Source organism: Columba livia, chromosome 3, assembly GCF_036013475.1.
Source record: "Columba livia isolate bColLiv1 breed racing homer chromosome 3, bColLiv1.pat.W.v2, whole genome shotgun sequence".
In the NCBI taxonomy this organism is placed as follows: domain Eukaryota; kingdom Metazoa; phylum Chordata; class Aves; order Columbiformes; family Columbidae; genus Columba; species Columba livia.
Genome location: NC_088604.1, coordinates 86,446,398 through 86,468,313, shown reverse-complemented (window position 1 = coordinate 86,468,313; position 21,916 = coordinate 86,446,398). Strand labels below are relative to the sequence as shown.

Here is a 21,916-nt window from a genome sequence, read left to right as displayed (position 1 = left end):
TTTCACTGAAGAGCTTCCTCCCGTAGGTTTGGAGCAGCTGATCATTTGATTGCACAAGGAAAAAGTTTCCTCTCTTTCACTCCCTTGTTACATCTATACCCAAGCACAAAGCTGACCTACCTTGCCATCGTTGTAGAGGTTTGGATTAAATCTCACGCTGTGGCCTCCAGTTGTTTCCAGATTCACAAGTGGAGGAGAATTAGGATAGTCTTGTGGAAAATATACATCAAATTCAAAGCAACCATTTGCGTAGGGGGTGTCTGCAGGACCAGTGATAAGAACCTACCATTGCAAAAAAAAAAAAAAAAAAGATGAGTTTTTAAAAAAACCATTCTATTTGTCACACAGTTGATATACGAAGCATTTTATTTCTACATGCTACTTATCAGAAAATACCATTAGTCATCATAATCATGTGCAGGCTGTCAGTCTGTCCATTTTGATACCCTGGCTGAGCGAAGCCTTCTGCCTATGTTCTTTTCTCCAGATTACAAATGGAAAGCAAAACAGAAGGAGCTAAAATTCTACCCTCTAATGGATGCTATTAATAGAATTTTGCTCCAGGTCCAGAGATATTTAATATACTTCTCCATACCTACTCCTTTTAATTGACTTCAAGGGCTGTATGCAAAGGTACACTTGGACCATAATGGAGTAACAAACTTTTCCCTTCAGAATAGCTTCAACATTTACATGCCAAGCTGAAGGAGGGAAATAAAAATAACTTTGTTTCTTTACCTTCATGATGTCAAGCCGCTCCTCATCACAACGCACAAAAACACTGGATGAGGATGAGAGAGGCAGCGATGTGGAAAGAGTCACAGCTTCTTGAGCAAGACGTCGGGCTCTGGCAGCACTGTTGGCGTCACTTGCATTTTTTACCTGAGACATGTAGTGGTAATTGACTTTAAAAACCAATTTTCCATCATCATCTTCAGAAACCATTTCAAATGTATCTAGAAGAGAATAAAATTTTAATGCATCAGGAAAGCAGGCAAGTTAATAATGGATTAGTCTTGGGTAAAGACTCTGAGTATTAAAATCAGGAAACTTTAATTTGCATTATACTAATGCAAAAATTACATATTTTGTGCGTTAACTGTGGCTACAGAAAATGGAGCATTAGCAGTCCTGGATTGAATTAATTTCTGCAGAGAATGTACCAGCTTTCATATGCGACTTGTCAGATATGCACCGCTTCTGATTTGGAAACCTACCAGCTACTCTCCTGACCAGGAATATAATGATACTTATGAATACATAACAATGCTAATAAAGGAACTGGTGTGAAGCAGAGTGCCAGTGGTACTTACTTCTCTGGTGGTTGCAATGTTATTACAGAATCAGAAAAAAAACTACAGCGAAGCAAGTTTTCTTTAATCACTTGCTACGCAAAACCTGCAGGACAGGTGCCTGGGTGAAAAGCCACCACTACAAACTTGCCCACTCTTGGTCAGCACTCTGCAAATATTTGTGAGGAAAACCCCTTACAAATACAAGAGCAAAGAAATATCACCGCAAATGCTGTCACTGCAGTTCAAAAAACGCTCACAGAACATGTTTTTGCAATAATTTTGTATCTCTTTTTGCACAAGATTTGTTCTTTATGTGTTTGTGGTTTGTTTGTTTGTTTTTTTAAAACACCTTCCCTTTATGTCCACTGTAAGCACCGATTCCCATCACATTCTCCAAATGCAACACACAATGAAGTTTACTTCAGTTTAATTTAACCCCCTCCAATAGATTACATATTTATTCAGTATCTGCTTTCTAAAACACAAATATTCACACTTCTCAACCTACCAAACTGGAGTTTTTTCATGACAGCCACATACTTTTCTTCAAGAGATCGTAAAACAGACAAAGGCTTGGGCTTCACAGCGGTCTTTTTGGAGAATTCAGCCATCTTCTTTTCTGTTACACAAAATGTGATGATTGTTTGTGGTTAATCACATAATTTTCAGACAAGTATAGAAAGTACTTGAGGATTCTTTAACTTGAAATGACATTTTATGGTTACGTTGTTCGCAGAGAAGCGCCAAAACTGGGGCTCACGACACAGAAATCTGTTTTTCTCATTACCATACATTTCATTAACTGAACAGCTCAAAGTAAATAAAGGTCCTAATCTCAGCTCAGAAACAATAAGTACTGCGGCTATAAATATTCTTTTATTGTTTCTTCTACTTTTTTAACAATTAAAAACAGGAAGTATGACACAGGCTTGTGTGAATGGACATTCACACATGTATTCTTGATGCACACTCCAAAATCAGGAGCTGATTTTACACACCTTTTTGACATCCACTCCCCTGATTAAGCTACTTAACCTTCAGGTTTCTTTACCACACAATCAGGTGGTCCTTTGAACGTCTGCAGGCTCAAGCCATGATTTTGATTTTTGCTCTGCATTCATCTAGTTAAAGGCTTTACTATAAAGGTCACGTATGTTGTTTTCTGCTGAGAAAAAACCAAAGGTGCTACATAATTGCGTTGTGAGATGCACTCTAGCTTACTTGAATTATTCTGTTTCCTGAAAAAAAGACATTGAAGACTACCACAAAGTTCCAGCCCTCTTTGAAAATGTGGTCAGTGGTTGGGGGCAGGAAGGAAGTATTTTTTCTTGCTCTTAAGCTAATTTCTAAGCTATCTGTTAATGATACACAATGATACTGTTATAAATGCACAGTATTTATAAAAGTATTTCTATTTTACCTTGGTTTGCTTGGCGCAAACTGGTGGTAGCAGCATAAACGATCTCTGCAGTCTTTTGGATGTCGGGTACCAGAAGTGTCAGTCCCTCTGGTTCTTGATCAGAAGTATCTGGTTTTACTCCTGCTTTAGCCTTGTCTTTTTTAGACCTGTTTGGAGCAAAGAAATAGGATATAGCATGAGGGACTATTTTTCAACCAGTCATACAGTACTCAGCGTATTTGTGAACAAGGAAAAATACTAAAGATTAGAGATTAAAACAAGTCTTCTGAAATGGAATGTCTCTGTCTATCTCCAGGTTAATCACTGAATGCAGCAACCAACTGTGGTAGCACTGAACATGCAGTCTTGATTTGACAAACAGAAATACACCTGATATGAAGCGTAAAAAAATGAACACAAAACCAGTGACACTAGTATACTAGTTTCTGCTTCAACCACTTTCTATCCCTGATTGCTATGCTGCTTGCTGTCCTTATGTTTGCACACTTTCAAAAGACGCTAGAAAAGCCCATAAAATCAGCATCAGAAAGATCATGTCATGAATGTGCACTTCATCTGCCCACGTAGATCCTGGTGCAAACTCAAGACCTGGACAGGTAATCAAGTATTTTCCTACCCCACAGTACATTAGCGATTCTTTAAAAGACGCTAACAGTAAAACACTAGGAAACCAGTAAAAATTCACAACATGTCTATGAACTACAACCCTGGCATCATAAAAATGACGTTTGTCTCTCTCTGCAGTTCTCTTCTGGGCTATAAAAGTTAAGACCTTTTACTTCAATAAACAGCTCAATGGAACATAATTTTAATAGTCTTACAAATATAAAAGGCGCCTATATTATATTGGATGTTTATAATCAATATATTGCAAATTAAAATACCAATTTAAACATCTCAAATGTTTATAATGAAATAATTTGAAAACACAGTATATACTAACACTCCTGTTTGACAGAAGCTAGTTGCCTAGTAATAAGATATATTTAAATATTTTGATTGTGATAACTCAGTCTTTACTAGCATATATATTCAATTGTTGAAATGAAGACATGGTATTTGATAACACTGCAATGTAAATGTATATATTTAAAAGCTACTATGCTTTAAGAGCTAGCATAAATTTACATTGCTATTCTGCAAAATTAAAGAGATTTTAATGCTGACAGCCACTCAATTATTTTACTGTAATTTCTGTGTTTTGTTTGTTTGTTTTAATAGCACTTGTTAATTTTAAGAGTCAAACAAGTTAAATAGCCAAGAAGCACTGGTTTTCTCTTTCCCACTACCATACCCAGCAGCAAAACAGAAAGCTATCTACACAAGATAATTTAGCAAATTAATGCTCTGATGTCCCAAACATATTTTAGCAACTGTGTCCTTTCTGTGTTTTAATTCAGACTGAAATCATGCATAAAGAATGAGTCTCTAAACTATTCAGTAGAGGTGATTACAGTAATACTCAAAGTCTTTGTACTGTACCTAATCGAATGAGAACACCCTTGGAGTGCATTAATAACAAAATTCATTACTGCAGCAGAGTACATTTCCCTGTTCCAGATTCAACCCCAAAGGCTGTTAGCTCCTTGCTGACTCGAAGCAACGCTGAGCTACCAGGTGTAGAAGGCTGGGAGGAAGGCACCAGGGCCCAACAGCGTCATCCAACGTTTGAGGAACAGCTGACGACAAAGCAGCAGCAGCTGCCTCTCCCACTCATATTTCCCAAATCCTTATCACTGCCTTTTTCCTTGTGGAAATCTAAGCCAATATTTTTAAAATCACTTAATAAAATGCGTATTTGAGTCCACTAAACCTCAGTGATACCTGTTTTAACATCACAGACATGCTAGCAGCTACTGGTGTACAGAAATAGAACTGCTGGCTGTTGATGTAGAATCCTTAAGGTACTTGCTACAAAAACCCCTGGAGAAATTTTGACTAAAATGAAATGTTAATGGACTTATCCAAGAGAAAACTGCATGAAAAGCAATGCAAATGTGATTGGTGAAGATACTGAAAGTGAAATTAATTCTTACAAATTTATTTTCAAGACTGTTATCTTGTACAGCTTCTACCTCCCTGTAGTTTTACAATTTAGACGACCAGCCTTTTCCTCCTACTTGGTCTTACAGTAAAACAAAAATTGAAGTGCTGGCCTCATTAGATAAAAGGCTTAACCACATGCTGAAAACCTCCTGCAGATATACTGAGTTACTGACAGTCAACTACCTAAGCTGACAAGTAATATATATCTAGTTGAAGCAGCAGGAAAAGGAGACGTACTCAAATTCAAATTCTCAGTACCAATAATAGAATTTCCTCTCGTTCCTCCTGAACACTTCAGCGCTTTTGAACTATCACAAGAGAACATATTTTCTTCATGTCCCTTTTACCACTAATACAAATATTCTATCCACTGTTACCCTGAGCAAATAGACAAAAAACCCCCTCTTCTCAGAATATACCTTGTAAATCAAGGGTTGGTGGAAAGATCTCTACCCTGTCACCTGCAGGTATCTGGAATTCGTGTGATGGTCTATGCGACCAGGTTCCCTCACTCCCCAGCCAGGCCAGAAATCAGACTGTGTAGAAACACTGTAGGAAGCAAAGCGTAGGAGCAATTCCACCTTGGATACCGAAGAAACCAGGTCTCATATTCGACCTTAATTCTGCCCAATCAGGGACTTCAGTCGGTTTCTTAGTGAGTATAAGCTAGCTGGCACCACAGATCTCCCAAATAAGACATGCAGCATTTAGCAGCATTTAGTTTCCTCACACAAGTCACGCTTGTATATTCTAATAGTTAAGGTAAAGATGCTATTTTTTCTTCTCTCTTTTGGGGAAAAACCCAAATGATACTGCCATAACTTCTAAGTTATTTGGAGGTATTTAACAGTATTTTAGAGTTTCTCAGTTTATTTACAATAAACGTATGGTAAACCAAGTAATTCCCTAGACACTAGATGGGGAAATCTGTCAAAGGTTCCCCAGTGGTACATATTTTTACACTGATTATAATTTGTAAAGTTCACACAATTTTGTCATCTCTAGCCATCTGAGAAAGAACTGAATTTAATTGCAGACATTAGCTATTACACTTTATTTTATATTTCTTTAACATTAGAACACCACAGAAGCCCTTTCTAAAACCATATCCTTACAACACAGTTTATCATGACTACTAAATAAATGCAATTTAAAGAAAAATAGATTAGGTACACTATAAAATTAAAATCTTGTGTGAAACAGCTCTGGAACTGCAGATGGACATGTGCAGCTGGTCCATCCCCTCATCTGCCTGATTTAACTAACAACACATCTTGGTCTGGAAAAACCTAAAAGCCTATGAAGTTTCATAAACTATATGGTGATAAAAGGGGAGAGACACAAATGTAATTCAAAGCCCTACGAAAAAGTTGAATGGGGCTTTACGTATAACATGCACAGATTAATCTCACACCACTTGGAGAAGTAAAGGTCAAAGATTCCTGTGGCCTCTGTAAGTCTGCTGCAGCCTCTGGGCATGTGCTACGGCCTGAGTAATAAATACTTTAACAGGCTTTGCGAGGTTTGGTCTCAGAGGGGGGAAGCGAGACTTTCAGGATGGTGCAAATGTTACTGGAATGACAAACTTACAGCAACGTCAAAGATGATTTCTTGGTCCCCAAACTCATTTCTTAGTGTCATCTGCAACACATGGTATTACTTTGTGTGCACATGAAAAAGCAACCTGGGGACCATTCTGCCTTTGTCTGCATGTGTAAACTGGGCAAACCAAATCATCAGCTGAGAGAACGTCATCCTCCCTTCTTGGTGTTATCTCCACCATTACGCTGCTGCTGCACTCCCGCCTCGAGTGGCAGCTGCAGCAAGCTCTCTCCCAGCTGTGTGTGACACGCAAGTGTTCAACAGGGACAAGCAGAGTCCCAGCTCGAGAGAGGGGCTTGTTGGGAATCACAAGACTCCCCCCAAATATGTGAATGGGAAGGTGAAATACCCAAATTAAAATTATAAAACCACTAGGATCCTGCAGCTCCTTCCCTGAACTCTAGCAGCCTGCATATAAATTTATGTATGTAGATAAGCCAACAGTGCTATCAAATTCCTGAGCTCCAATTTAAAGATTTTTCAGTGGTATTCCAAAGAAATATGAGAAACAATAATACTCATAAATAATAAACTATAGTCAAATATATAAACATATCACTATTTTGCTGTACATTTTCTCTATTTTTAGAAAACATCTAAATGTCTGCATTATATTGTACATTTGTTTCTGTCAAGATTCTGCTTGAAAGGCAAAATTTAATACAGTTACTTAATACCAGCCAAACCTTTATCTAAACATTGCAATTTTCATGGTGGAGGAAGAGCCAAATATTTAATTTAGACTTTCAACTATTGAAGAAAAAGCAGACAAAATCATGTCAATTCATATTTAAATGAATGACAGTCACTCATATATTTGCTAGAAGAGACAGCAGTGTACATGCTAATAATTTAAGTCATTAATTTAGCTTGTGCTAGAAGATGACAACCTTCTCTTCACTCTCTGCTAGATGAATAATGAATGATACACTCCCAGGGCTACTTTAATTTTTAAAGCCAATACTAACAGTTACTCACCCATGCCTGATACTTACAGGTAATCATGATGATACAGAATGATACCTTTATCAAAGTATTAATAAAATAAACCAAATGAACCATTCAGCCCTTTTGTACCATAGACACAGTGCTTACAGCAGAATTCTGCTCAGTTTTAGGGTGATGCTTCACTGTCTTGGGATAAAACAGCCACGGGTTTGCAATCGTGGTATCACTCAGCCCTCATGGTCCCCCCACCTTCTGCAGGTTTCCACAGGTACCAAGTAGAAGCTCGCTCCTCCCATTAATTCACAGATTCTTCAACCAATCTCCCCAAACCAGGCAAAACAAAGAAGGGAACGTGCCTTCACAAACACACACTGGTGACAGCTGGCAATTTCCTCCTTGGAGGAGCACCTACAGACACTAAGCTGGAGCATCCCAAACCAGCCGAGGCCGCAGGACTGCTTGCTTCAGCCACCCATCAGCTCCCAACAGGAGCTTGACAGCGCAGCAAAAGAAACTGACACTTGTTTTGTGTCTTAAAGAAGAATTCAAACAGATTAGGCCTCAATTGTGGGATCCACTTGTAAAGAAAAATTTTTGTTTGCAAAATGCACTGTTTCATGTAGCAGTTCTGCAAAATAACAGTGAAGACAATGAAAAGCAGGGAAAACACCTCAGGACAACCTGGGTGTATTCTAACATCCCCACACAACAGAAAAACATCGAGGTGATAACAACAATGGGATAGGCAGGGCTGGTACATTCAGAAAACCTTGGAAGTGGCAGGATTAACCCTTACTAGCAGTGTGACAAGGGACAGATGTGTGAAGATGATAGAACTCAGATTCCCCTCAAACAGTTATCATGGGGGTGGCCGAGATGATGTGGAAAAGGCAAGTATGGTTAGGAATTTTAGACATAGGCTTGCTATACTCCACCTTATACAAGTAAGCTATCAGCTTATTTTTCCAAAATGAATACTTTGCCACGAAGCTCCCCTAGCAGGTGCTGGTTCAGAGGAGCCGCTTTGCTCCACAGTGGCAGCGCTCTGCAGCAGAGGGCTCAGCCATCACAGCAAACCCATGTCTCAAACTTAGTGCTCGTGGCAACAACCCGTTACATGAGCCTCACCACTCTCAAATTAGTGATGGCTTTTGACTCCCTAACAGTCCAACAAACAGGCATGAGAAATCATCTCGTACCTGAACGTCTTCTCCATTATGGAGAATTTTCCCAATTTACCTATAGACTATTATGGCCTTTGAAAGTAAAAGAAATTAAATGCTAACTGGAACCCAAACCCCAAAGATGCTCCCCTTCAAATTGTGGATCCAGGTGGACACTCTTGCTCCAACATGGAGATGACATTCAGTAGACATCCAAAAAGAACTGCCATTGAGATAAAGGAAAGTTTTGTCTTTGAAAGGATATTCCACAATTATGTTGTTGTTCTGGCATTTGACCTAAAAGGGGCAGCAGATTGTCCCATTTAAGAAATTCAGGCCAACACTTGCTTATATTGTTGGCAAACCTTCAACTAAAATGCTGGGAATTAAAACCTTCCACTCCAATGAGTCCAGGCTGGTCAGGCTGTCGGTGTTTTCAACCTTGTCTATATACTGCTTTAAAGACAAACAGTATTATGCTTAAACTAACTAGTGAGATTTCTTTTTCTGCTGATATACCAAAGTAATACAAGAAAACTGTACAGATAATGTAACTGAACCAACCATAGAATTTTTATCATCTCCATCGATTATTACAATCATATCGAATACGCTTCTAGAATTCTTAGTTTTCAGACCCTACCTGACACTGAAGGACTAGTCATACCATATTTTATTTTACCAAACTAAAAAGAGCTCATGAGCAGTGATCATGTGCCATTCTCGGGAAGAAATATTTTAGACTTCAGCCTGGGTAAGTGACATCAGAAGATACAGGTTTCCATGCCCATTAAATCTGAGGCTAACAAATGACCAGACTCGCAAAAAAGAAGTCACTGGTGGAGAATTTCTTACATCCATCTCTACTGGAAATGGATTACACAGAAGCCAAATATATTCTCCTTTCTATTTTAAGAAGATTACATATACTATGATCTATAAAACACTGCCAGCAAGCACAAAAGCACAAGCTGACATTTTTAGATGCAGATTCAACACAAAGAACAGTTATTTGTCCATCTGTCTTTTTTTTTTTCATCAAGTCAGCAAAATATACCATAAGTACATTACATGCTTGACATGCGAAACTAGCAATCTCAGTCAAGAAGGATTAGAGAAATTAATGGGTAAAGTCCAGTCCATGACGAGTTACTAGAAAGGGTTCCCAATAATGGGATTCCTGCTCAGAAAACCTCTCACGTATTGGTTGATCTCAGTTCATAGTAGGAAGAACATTCTACACACTCCTTTTCTTGACATATTTACCTTCTCTTCATGATGTTTCAACACATACTTATGGACAGCACTAAATTTTAGAGGGAAGGATGGGTATTATTTCTTAACAAGCCATCTTTAAATTGGAAGCAAGTGAGCAGAATCAAAAAAACAATTAATTGCTGGAAGCAGAAAATTATTAAAAGACAGACATGAAAATCTGCACTGTTGCATTTGCTTTTCCAGCTCCTCCAGTCAGAAGACAAAAAAAGATGATTTAGTGATTAAAAATCCCCAAATCCTCAGTTCTGGAAACTAGAGTGGTTGAAGACAGAGAGAAACAGATGGCAAGTAGGTTGTGCAATCTGTACCAGCTCCAGCACCTCCCAGAGGCAGGAGGTTCTGGGGGGCACACTGGGGCTCCTGTGTGTGCCAATGTGGGGACTGCCCCTTCAAACAGCAACGTATCCAGCACTGATTTATTCGGTCAAATTACTAACAGCCAGGCCCTCTCAGATGTGTATCCTGCTGTGTGAGCCACAATGGAAACGCAACATTCCACAGAAGGTGACAGTCAGACCTCAGTGATAGCAGCATTTCTAAAGATGAGAAGCTATCATTTTGCAGTGCAAAAACTGATGATAAAAGCAACCACAGAGCAACACTGTGAATCACTCAGAAGTGCTCCAAGAAGATGATTTGAGCTTTGGAACAGTCAGAAAAGGCCAAGGAAACATTAGGAAGCTAAAGGTAAGTAGTTTTGGCTGCTAAAATCATACAAAGCTGCATTGTATTTACCCAGAATCTTCAGTTTTTCTTTGCCAAAAGGGGAATATTTAAAGGGAAAACTGATGTAGCAGAACGGTTACTGGTTGTTACTGAGTAGAATGCAAAAAAGCCTGCCAGTCTACATTTTATTCTTCTCCAACATCTATGGCCCAACCAGCAATGGGGATAATAGGACAATAATACAAGGTTTCACAATTCAAAACTGTCTTGTAACTGTGGACTACACCAAAATCATCAAGGAAGAAAACCAGCTAACAATTAGCCTTGGAGAGAATCTGTGTTTACTATCTCCTTTATAACCATTTTACAAAGGGAGTTACCTAGAGGCTGGCCTATGGTTACTGAAAGAAACTGTCATTTATGATTTATCTGTCTGTTTCCTCAAAAAGTCAGCTGACCTCTGGCAGGTGCACAGAACCACCTCATACAGCACTATACTGCTACCCTCACACAGCCCCATGGCATCACAGCTGAGATGGGATATTCAGACACTTGTCCATTTGTTTGCTAATTGCTCTGCTAGACTGCAAGTGTTTGACAAGAACTGTCAAATACAGAGTTTCTCAGAGGAGGCTGCAGACCTCAAAGTCTGACATGGACAGCTCCAGGGCATTCATTTGTAATTTCTCATCATCTTCAGCATACTGGCTCACCTCTGACGCCTGTGCTAATGGACAAACTAGCTGTCATACAATAACCAACATATAGAAACATGTTTTTTGTATATAGCACCAACAGATACCACTAGTCAAAAATCTTCAACCATCTCTACATAGTTAGGGTTCTCATCACAAAAAATAATTCCCAAATTTTTCACCTCCTGAAACTTATTCTTCCTGAGAGAAGCCAAAGCCTTCTCTCCTAACCGGTTAGCCTCCAGGGGGGAATCCATTGAGGAACCTGGTCCTTATTCAATGGGTAAAGCAGTGCAGAAGCATATAGAAGATAGATTATTGAGCAGCAATCACCTTTTTGATCAGTGGACAGTTACCAATGAAGTGACAAGAGTATGCAAAGTTACCAGCTTCTTTGTGTCATACAAAAAAATTTCCTTGTAAATAGTACAGTAGAACAGAATATATACGTATAAACATTAATCTATAAACGATCAAACAGATGGTATGTTCTTACTCTGGACTGCAGCACCCATTCAGATAAAAATACAGAACTGATTTTTTTCCACTTCTATATTCATCATACGTAAGCACAAGTGAAGGTCAGGGATGATAAAAGTGATTACCTCAGTCGGTTGGTATAGGTGTCTACACAGGTCTTCATTTTAGCCAACAAAGTCCCAACAGAAGCTTGTGACTCCAATTGTTCTTCCTCCTCCTCACTACTTTCTCCTGACAGAGGAAGCAGCAACGGTACCATCGAGGTGCAGGATGCAATAGCACGGAGTAATTCTAGCAGGGCTCGGTAAAGTGGAACGTGTCGGGCCATATCCAAAACTAAGAGAGAAAAATAATTTACACAAATTACTAAAACTGAAGACCCTTCCACTCTTAGTACAGGTGTTTTAAGTAGAAAAGCTAGATTTTAAAAATTACTGAAATATTAATGACACTTAACAATAAAATACAGTATCTTGTAATAGCCATTTATAATTTATGTTTTAATGGACTTGTCCAGAAAATATAGGATAAGATACCTGGAAAACAAAGGTTAGCAAAAGACACGAGAGGACATAAGTGCTAACAAGGTATGAAACAGGATTACTGCATACTATATTCATTTCTAGTAGATCAATATATAAATCCTGGCTCAAGTTGTATGTTTACAGTAATCACAAATATCTATGGAGGAAAAATGACGACCTATGTCGTAGCATGGCAGCATTTGCTGATTCTAATAGCATAAATATTAATAAAGACAGACTTACATATTGCCCAATTTATTTATATTTATCTTATCCTACAGGAAAATTTATCTGCATTATTGCAGGAATAGTTGCGGTCATGAAATAAATGAAGTTATCTAGTAAGAAGTCAAGCTTTGCTTCTTTGCACAGAGGAAGTATTGTTTTAAAAATCATTATGCATTCTCCAGAGCATGCAAAGGCTTTGAAGTAGACACAAATTTTAGCTGTGTGCGTATGAACTACACAACAATGAGGATGAGTAAGACTATAAACTAGCCGGGCAAACCTCGCTATCTTAGTGCTGCTCAGTGTGATATATACGTAGTATAGAGGTAACTGTGGGTAGACTATAGATATGGGCTCTTCTGGCTAGAAAAGGCAGGCGGAGACACACAATTCTAATGGATTCTCTAGCATCACATTGTTTATTTTTCTTTTCCACTGACTTTGTATCATTAATAGAAATCCTGAAAACGTGGCAATACACAGATACTTTAACACAGCTGCTTCCTCTGTCCTTAGGACATGCTATTTTTAACTTAACTGCAGAAAAGTATTGCTCTAGTTCAGAGAATTCACAAATGATTGAGTTTATGATAAAATAAATTCATGCTTTTTTCCATCAAAGAAACGCCAACAAACAAAAAGCCCCTGACAACCCACATTAGGACAGAACAAAGCACAGAAGAGCTCTCTAATGTTTCGTTTAGCACATCTCACCCTCCAAGCTAAAGCGGATCACAAACTTTCATCTCCTGTCACCAAACCCTTAGCTCTAAATACAACACGACGGGACAGTAAAAATAGCCAAGCAAAATTCACCAAGCTGGGTTTATCTCTAAGAGTTCTTTGATCAACAGCTTGCTATTCGTATTTTGAAACTATTACAATGGCACAAAGTCTTAGAACTGAGTGAAGTTCTGTTGTTGACCAGGAAGAACATTTACTGAAACAAAGCCCAGTACCCATCAGGCCTCGCATCACGGCTCTAAAAATATCCTGTGTCAAAATATTCCATATTTAAAGCAAACTCCATTGAATTTAAACATTAGCATTAGAAAACCAGGTTCAATTACATGTAATTTATTACATTTTATATATCTTATATATATTTTTAATACATATACCTCCATTCCTTATGCTCAGTCTCTAGTGAACACTGGTTGGCCACAGAAAAATCTCCACAACGTGTTAAATGGCCTCAAAATAAACATGAATAGATATGATGATGTGTGAATTAAAAAAAAGAAAGTGTCGGGGGAGAGCAGGGCAAAAGAAAGGGAGAAAGGGAGACCATGAAACCCCATAGTGTAGTCCTTGCCAGGAACCACATCCCAGTTTTGGTGCTAAAGATCAAACAGCTCCTCAATTTAATCCATAGTTGTTTATTATGATGATAGTGAGTGAAGGAGAGATACAACCTCTTAGATAACCACAGCACTTCACTACTGGAAAGCTTTTATTTATTTATTTTAACCATGAAATTTTCATGAGGCCAGAATATATAATTTCAAATCCTTCAGTGCTTGCTTCCCCTCTCCTTTGCTAAATGGATAAATTCAAAATTACTGTCTGTCATGAGGAAAAGTGAACTTTTAAATGAGAATGTTTTCTAGAAAGATAGGAGAGAATTTTGGGTTTTAGCAGGTTTAACTTGCTTACACTGCTTTGCAATTGTTCCCATGTGAAACAAATGACGTGTATGCATTTGGTATCAGTTTAAACAAAACAACTACCAATTTATTTTACCTTAATGACAGATGCTTTTAAATTAAATTTCTTAATACCATTATTTGTCTTTGACTGTTTTTGTCCAAGGCCTTTATTATACTTACTAAGGATTATGACTCACGCAAGCATGTTTGTCCAAAAAAGGCAGAATTGCCCCCATCCCCAATCTAAATCGTAACAATGTTTATCGGTACTGGACAAGCATCAGAAAAACTTGCTGTAAAGAACTCAAAATTGCCAAATTACTGTTTATTACCTTTATTGGCAGTTTGTCTACTCCTTGTGCCTACTTTGCTTTCAATGGAAAGAGAATGCCAAACTGACGACAGCGTATGTTTTCTGCAGATACAACTCTGCTTTCTGAAATAGGTTAAGAAGACTCGAGCATTTTTTTAATCTCTACATTTACAGGTAATTAGATGTTCCAAATTGGATGATGCTCAGTTTCGAAGACACAGTATGTAAGACACTTGGACTACAAGACACTATACCCTCCTGGCCCAGATCTACCGTTCCTTAACCTGTCCCTCTCCTGGTGTTCCTGGCTGCATCGGCAGATGTCCTGACAGCACCTTTCTGGACTGACTGTGGCTGAGCCAGTCCAGCAGCGTTCAAATGAGAACCTCACTGGTCAGGCTGTACCAGTCAGACTCCATCATCATCTTTACTGCTTTTAGTGTTTGCAGCATATTTAGGTAGTTGGGATTTATGACAGGGAGAGTGTTTCAGAAGTATAAATGATACAGCTTTGTAAAAAAATACTTTGATCCTGTAAAAAAGTACTTTAAAGGAATCAAAATATTAAAACCACAAAAAATAAAATACAAATCCGCAAATTAACAAGTCCTATTTCCATCAAATAGTGGAACCTTTTGCCTATCATCCTCACAGACAGGTATCTTACCAACAAAGACACCAGCAATTCAGTTTTTAAGCAAATACTAACTTCAATGGAGAACATGTGTTAAAAGTAATCCACTGTTTTTTTAAAAGTATGCTATTCCTTGGGAACATACCCAACTTTTTTCTACCTGACTGAATTGGACAATACAGGTGTAGCATAACATTTTACTCAAATTAAATACAGTAGCTGCTTGTGTAGGAAAGAAAATACAAGACATCAAAAACCAGAAACGAGTACTTCTGCTTATAGCCAGAGCAATAATTTGAGTAGCATTAGCATATCTTAAATATGTCAGATTTTTTTAATGGGTACTTCAGTTGTATAAGAAGGCACTAACAACATTTGATTTATATGGGCATGCACATAAGCACACCAAACTGCAAATACACAGCATTCCTAAGAAAATCAAAACAGAAGATTAAAATTCTTGGCTTTATAAAAATGACAGATGGATATAGTATCCAGGATTCTCTGTTATTTCAAAATCAAAAACGTTATTAAATTATGACAAATATCCTTTCAAACAGCTCAGTTTGGTGCTTGCAGGCTCCCGCACCACCCTGCTGTCAGGCACACACACACCACGGGGTGTGTCCCCTCTGTCAGTCTTTGTGCTGTCGGTGCTCCTCAATTCTGTGGGGCAGTGAATTACCGAGGAAGGGCCAACCCTCAGTACCAGGGATCAGTTCAGAAGCTCCTGCTTGTTGACTCTCAAACAGAACTGCCGCCCAAGAGAGCCTACCTGAACTTCTGCTACGGTTCTGAGCATTTCTTCAAATGACTACTATATGCCACATACGTACATCAAAAGCAAGGTAAAGACGATTTTATTACTGGACTCAGAGCAGGTATTTGTGCTCAGTTTTTATACTGCTTCCTTGTCTGCCTTAACCAGGGCTGGTGGGACCGGCCCGCCTGGCGATGACAGTGTTGTCTCAGAGAAGGCTCCAAAACCAGTGCCTGGAACCTGGTTTCTGCATCGCCTGACCCAGTCTGCTTCCCCCATGAGCTTACTATGTGCTTCTCAACTTATGTTGCATAAATACACATCAAGGTCTCACCTTTGGCTATACCAGCAGTTAAACAGATCCAACAGTGGAACATAAAGTAGAGCACAAGCTAAAAACTGATGCTGAATCTGGAGCGTGAGCAGGCAGCTGTGACAACCCAGGGTGAGGGAGCGGGGCTGGGAGGTGACAGAGAGCAGTGGGGCAACAACACGGGCTGGGCAGCAAGATGACAACAGCAGTGCTCTCCGCGGTTGGAATTGCAGTGCTACCACACAGATAATTTAAAGGATAGTAACAGCAGCATCTTATTATCACCTTTGTTTTATTAATTGCAGGACTTAGGAATCCTAGAAGGACAAGAGAACATGTCCAAAAAACAGGCCAATGTCTTCTTGTCCTTGGTAATTAGCAAGGAAGTTTACTGTAGCCTTTCTGGATGACAGGCAGCATGCATATACACTCACAATTCACACCAGAAGTGTGTCTCAGGTCTACATTTATTCTGTTGCATTTATGAAAAGCAGAGATCTCAGCAAGGTCACTGCCATTTACTAAGATAGGTAGGAATGGCAAACATCTGGAAAACATGTCCTGGTTTAGTGGCATAGAGTCTCAGCTGCCCCCTCTCATTCCTTTGGGTAATAAAGGTCAAGTTTTACTGGAATCACTACACTGCAGTTAGCCTCCTGCCACACTATTTGCAATTTAGGAACCCACTTAAGGCTAAATAGGTAAAAAATAGCATATAGGAGAGATCTGGTTTTATGAAATGTCTAACAAGAAGCAGTTCTGATTTGAGGGGGTGGTGGAGAGAAGTCTTACTGAAGCTATTTTAAGAAGTCTTGACCTTCAGAAGCTGCTGAGTATCCCGCCATTTGAAAATGGGAGTCCCTCACAAGTGCCTAAAGGTCATGAGATATTAAGGCACTGATCACATTTTTTAAAGCTTCTAGGCACAGCCTGCTGAGAAACAGCTGATTACCATGTGCGTGATTTCAAAAGATTTTGATTGCTTTCCACACATCCATTTATTCATCACCAATACAGATCTATTTCTCACAAAGACCTAAGACTACCTCTTTGCAATTACAACCTTAATATAAAGAAAAAGCATAGGAGGGCAGGTAGTTTCATAGGATTAAGGTATCACCTTAAATAGCATATAAAGCACATACATATATATATCTGTAACACGATAATGGCCCAAGTGAGTCTAATACTCCTTTGCTTTCTTTTATTATTATGCAATATTCAAACAAAGAATAGCCAGGCCTAATGGCCCATTAAATAGATAGTACTGAACAGCCATAAATTTTTTTTTTGCAATTCATTTAACATCCTCAGTATAGCTTAACTGTCTATGAATAAGATTATAAAACATATTTCCATTGCAAAGGATATTTAAAACATATCACAAAGAATATGCACATCTATTTTAAAATAAAGGAAACCATTAATATAGCATATTCATTCTATCCCAAAATTTTTACACTTTGCAGCAGATTAAAGAAAAAAATAGAGAAGAACAATTTTACAATGAGAAGGTCTGCTTTATTTGCATCTAATGTGAAGGCCTTCCCACTGTGATTCTCACTGTAACCAAACTAGGAATTTCTAGCCCTAAGAAGTCTACAAACCTCATGTAAAATAACATGAAACAGACACTTGAGGAAAAAAACCCAAACACTTTTACATATATCACATTGGCAGATGCATATGCTCCTTGCTTCTGTGCTATGAGAAAAGCTGTAACAGATTCTCTCAATCTATCTCTTGTACGTAATTTCTCATTTACTAGACTCAAATAATTTAAGGAATTATTGAAGTTCAGTTATTTTAGAGGCACGACTATATTTCCTTACGCACACTTTTTCTTTTACTTCTGACTAATATACATGACTGACTTTCTGCCTTTGTTGAAGGAAAGAGGGTTTTGCTGGCAGCCACAGCAGAAGGTACCACTAGAAACTCTTTCTCCATTACAGCCTTTTAATTTGTTTTCTCAAAGAGATCTGCCACTGCAAATATGAAAGGGATGGTCATGAATGGACAATTAAAAGAAAATAACTGAAAAGAAAAAGGCATTCTTAGAGAGAATGCATTTATCTACAAGGAGGAAATGTAATTTAAACAAAAACATTCTTGCAAATGGCTACAAGTGTGGCTTACATATAAGAGATCAGAAGAGGGAAAAAAAGCAGGTTAAAATCTGAAATGAACAAATTGATCTCTATAACCAAAGGTGAAGTCGAATTAGGATTTTATAATTCCATTTCAAGAGGCCTCCTTTTGCATGGGGTAGAGTCTCCAGGGATGCAAGAGACACCCTCAACTCTCATTTCTTTTTTTTTTTTTTTTTAATCTATTTTTCTCCTATTTAAATGGATCTTTATGTCTTCCTGGAAAGAAGAATGACTGTATTTTCTTAAATATTTGTCTAGAAGTAGTCATCTACTCCTGCCTCTGTTTTAAGCAATATGAAAGAAAAACACTGACATGTATTTAGAGCTGATATATTGTAAAACTGTTCCATTGACAACATGCCCTAATGCACAAAATCTACTATAGTGTATCCAAATCTCCCCTTCAATAAACCCAAGAAAATACCTTTGTATTCCAAGACACCTATTTTTTCTTCTATAGTAATAAAGTTCAAAGAACATTGGTCTCATCAATTTAAGAAGCTAAAAGTAAAATAAGACATTCTTATCATCATGCTAGTCACTAAAAAGTTTTTTAAGTTCAATGTTAAATCACAACTGCAGTACCACACACACCTGCCACTACATTTTGCCTTTTTTTTAACCTCAGGATAATTTAAAAACAGATCTTAAACTTCTGTCAAGTTTACACCATTTGTAAAACAAGCTTAGTAATTACTGAGGACATTTTTTTGATGCCTCAGTATGCTATTCACAAACCGAAAACCCAGAGCCTTGATTAAATCACAGACTTCAGGATCTCATTATCATATAAAAGACACTCAGCAGCTACAAACAGAGCTGCTCAAAAAGCCACACAAAGGAAACACTCATTTTGTATTTTTAATTAAAACCTTCAGATACAGTCTTGTGCCACAGTTAACTGCCACACACGAGTGAGACACATTGTTTTTCCAATAGGGCCACATGTCCTTTTGCTAAACATTTTAAAACTGGAGCCATTCCTCAGTCCCCCTTTACTGCATCTTTGCAAACATATGATCTATGAATGCAGTCCACGCTGCAGGCTATAGTGTCAGTTCCAAATACATCATGCTCTGCTGCCTCTTGATTTTCCATTTCAGAATCAACCCAGGGCAAGCCTCTTTTATAATAGGCCTAATTAACACCCTGTGTTCTGCTCCATTTTGATAGAAAAAAAGATTGCCTATCGAGTATTTCAAAATTGGATCTCTAAGAAAACATTAGCCTTCCAGCAAATAAAAAACCAAAAGCTTTCAAATATTGTCATCTTGTAATAATTTAATTAGCTTGTTTTTTTCCTCCACTTTTATTTATAGGAATAACCCAAGCATTTTCACAGTACCATTCTGAGTGTAAAAAAAAAAGGCATCAGAAAAGACCAGTCCCCCTTTGCATAAGGAAGCAGAAGGAGGGGTTAAGCCTCCCTACAGGTCATGAGTTACAAATCCTGTGTCAGAGCAGTAAAACAATGCAAGGAGGGTGGGCCTCTGGATTCAATATGTACAGTGTGAGGCTCCAAGCTGATCAGTATTATTGTTCAGACATGGCTTTAAAATTTTGTTCATCTGATGTCAGCACTGAACTCACTAGCAGTCAAAAAAAATCAAATGTTAGAAAAGGTGAAGCAAAATTAGAAATTACTTAAGGAGACTGTATTCCATCTTCAGTGCCACTTCAACACCATGGGCACCTTTCCCCTTTCTCAAAGAGACAGGACAGAACTGGAGAAGGGACAAGCAAAAGGCGACTAAACAACTCAAGTCAAGAAATGAGCTGCTCTACTATGTAAAAGGAAATAAGCTAATACTTTGCAGCTTTGGGTTTCTTTTCAAATTAGGGGAGGTAAAAAAAAGTGAACAGAATTGGACTGATCAATATATTAAAAGGATGGGCACACTATTAGAAGAAACGGTGCTGCTTGTACAAGAACATACACTACCCAACACTTTACTATGAAGTTTTGGTGAAGCTTAGCACTAAATGCTGAGGTAGTAAAAATACTTACAGGTTCAAAAGTAATTGGGAAAATTCATGTAACAATGGGCCATTAAGGGCTAATAAATGAAGAGAAACCACCCCTTGCCACATACTAGCTAGCAATACCAGGGTGCCATCTGTATGTCAGCCCCATCCCAATAGTCTCCCACAGGTATGTTATAGTCCACTATTAGTGACAAAGTAATGGGCTAACAGCCTTGGTCCCTCCTGGCACTGCTATTCTTGTAAGTGTATTCTAGGAAAACTGGAAAAAAAATATCAGTTTAACTGCAATGTAAAAGGAAAATTGTGATCAATTACAGAAGAAGAATGCATTGCTCAAGTTGGTTGGTCAGTGATCTGGAGATGGAGTAGTAAGGTGGCTCAAGGGAGCAGACCACTGGCCTTAATTATTTCTGATTTGCTTATTTTTAAAGAACATTTGAGTTTGCTGAAGTTAAATATTTTCAGGAAAATTTTGTTTACAAGTCAAACAATACTTCAAAACTTGTCACAAATGTACCTATGAATCCAGAAAAAACCTCAGCCAGAAAAATCACGAGGCATTATTTCGTTAGGCCGGGGTGTACAGTTGAGTAAACAGACACAATTTCCTGTATTTTGAAAGGACAGGAAAAAGAAACACAAATGATATAAAAGACAGAAGAAACAAAGCAAGCTTTTAAAGCATAATGGACTACTAAACCGATGCGTGGTACCCAGTTATGGAGATATACTACTTCCATGCCACACTCTAGTCCCTGGTAATGGAATCTGTTAGAGCAGGGGTGTCAAACTCATTTTCACTGGGGGCCACGTCAGCCCAGCAGTTGCCTTCAAAGGGCTGAATGTAATTTTAGGACTGTAGAATTGTAGGAGTAGTTATATTTATACAGTCCTAAAATTACATTCAGCCCTTTGAAAGGCAACCACCAGACTGATATGGCCTCAAGTGAAAATGAGTTTGGCATCCCTGCATTAGAGAGATCACTCTGCCATTAAATAGTGCCCCAAATATTGTAACTCTGAAAAGGTGGTTAGGTAATGAAGGCATGCTTTTTGGAGGCTACAGAACCATCTAAACAGGGGGTGAGGAATACATCAAGCAAGAATAATGAATGAAAACTAAAAATGCAAAATTGCATACACATTGGGTTTGTTTGAAAAAATGGCCCAGTAGGCATCAGTGTAGAAAGGCACTGGAAGCACTGGAAACTCACACTACCACAGGATCCAACCCCACTGCAAGTTTTAAGAATCTCTCCTCTGAGAAATCACTGGTTTTATCCACTGACATCAGTTATTTTGAATAAAAAATGCATAAAATATGAAGAAATAGAATTAAAGCACAAAGCTATAACCAAATCATGTTTGTATTCAAATCTAGAAAACAAGTGTAAGGAAGCATCAATGTAAAGCTACAGGATTGCTCTATGTTATCCAGTAAATGTACAGTGATATAAAGGCATAGATGAAAGAAAGATTAAAAAAAAGGTAAAGAAATAAACCTAATATTAAAGGTAAACTAGAAGTGGCAATCTTCCACTTAGCTAAGACAATAAAAATATTTTCTGTAGTGAAAAAAATACAAGATTTCAATATTCTGCAGACAGTCTTTCTTGTAACAGTAAAAATAAAACCAGGTGCAAGCTTGCCTACCACCTAATGTTAAATGTCTCAAGTGGACAACAGGATGACCATGAGCCAGCACTGTGCCCTTGTGGCCAGGAAGGCCAATGGCATCCTGAGGTGTATTACAAGGGGGGTGG

General features: G+C 38.2%; 1 protein-coding gene across 12 annotated transcripts in view; it reads right to left on the bottom strand.

Moving 5' to 3' along the window:
* BIRC6 (baculoviral IAP repeat containing 6) overlaps positions 1–21,916 on the bottom strand; it is a 185,547-nt gene that overhangs the window by 12,127 nt on the left and 151,504 nt on the right. For all 12 annotated transcript variants that reach the window (XM_065057989.1, XM_065057997.1, XM_065057992.1 and 9 more), the window contains 5 exons: positions 11,719–11,929; positions 2,716–2,861; positions 1,804–1,914; positions 739–956; positions 121–282 (listed from right to left, as the gene is read on the bottom strand). In XM_065057989.1, the coding sequence (XP_064914061.1) occupies positions 121–282; positions 739–956; positions 1,804–1,914; positions 2,716–2,861; positions 11,719–11,929 (848 nt within the window). The remainder of the gene's footprint in view (positions 1–120; positions 283–738; positions 957–1,803; positions 1,915–2,715; positions 2,862–11,718; positions 11,930–21,916) is intronic.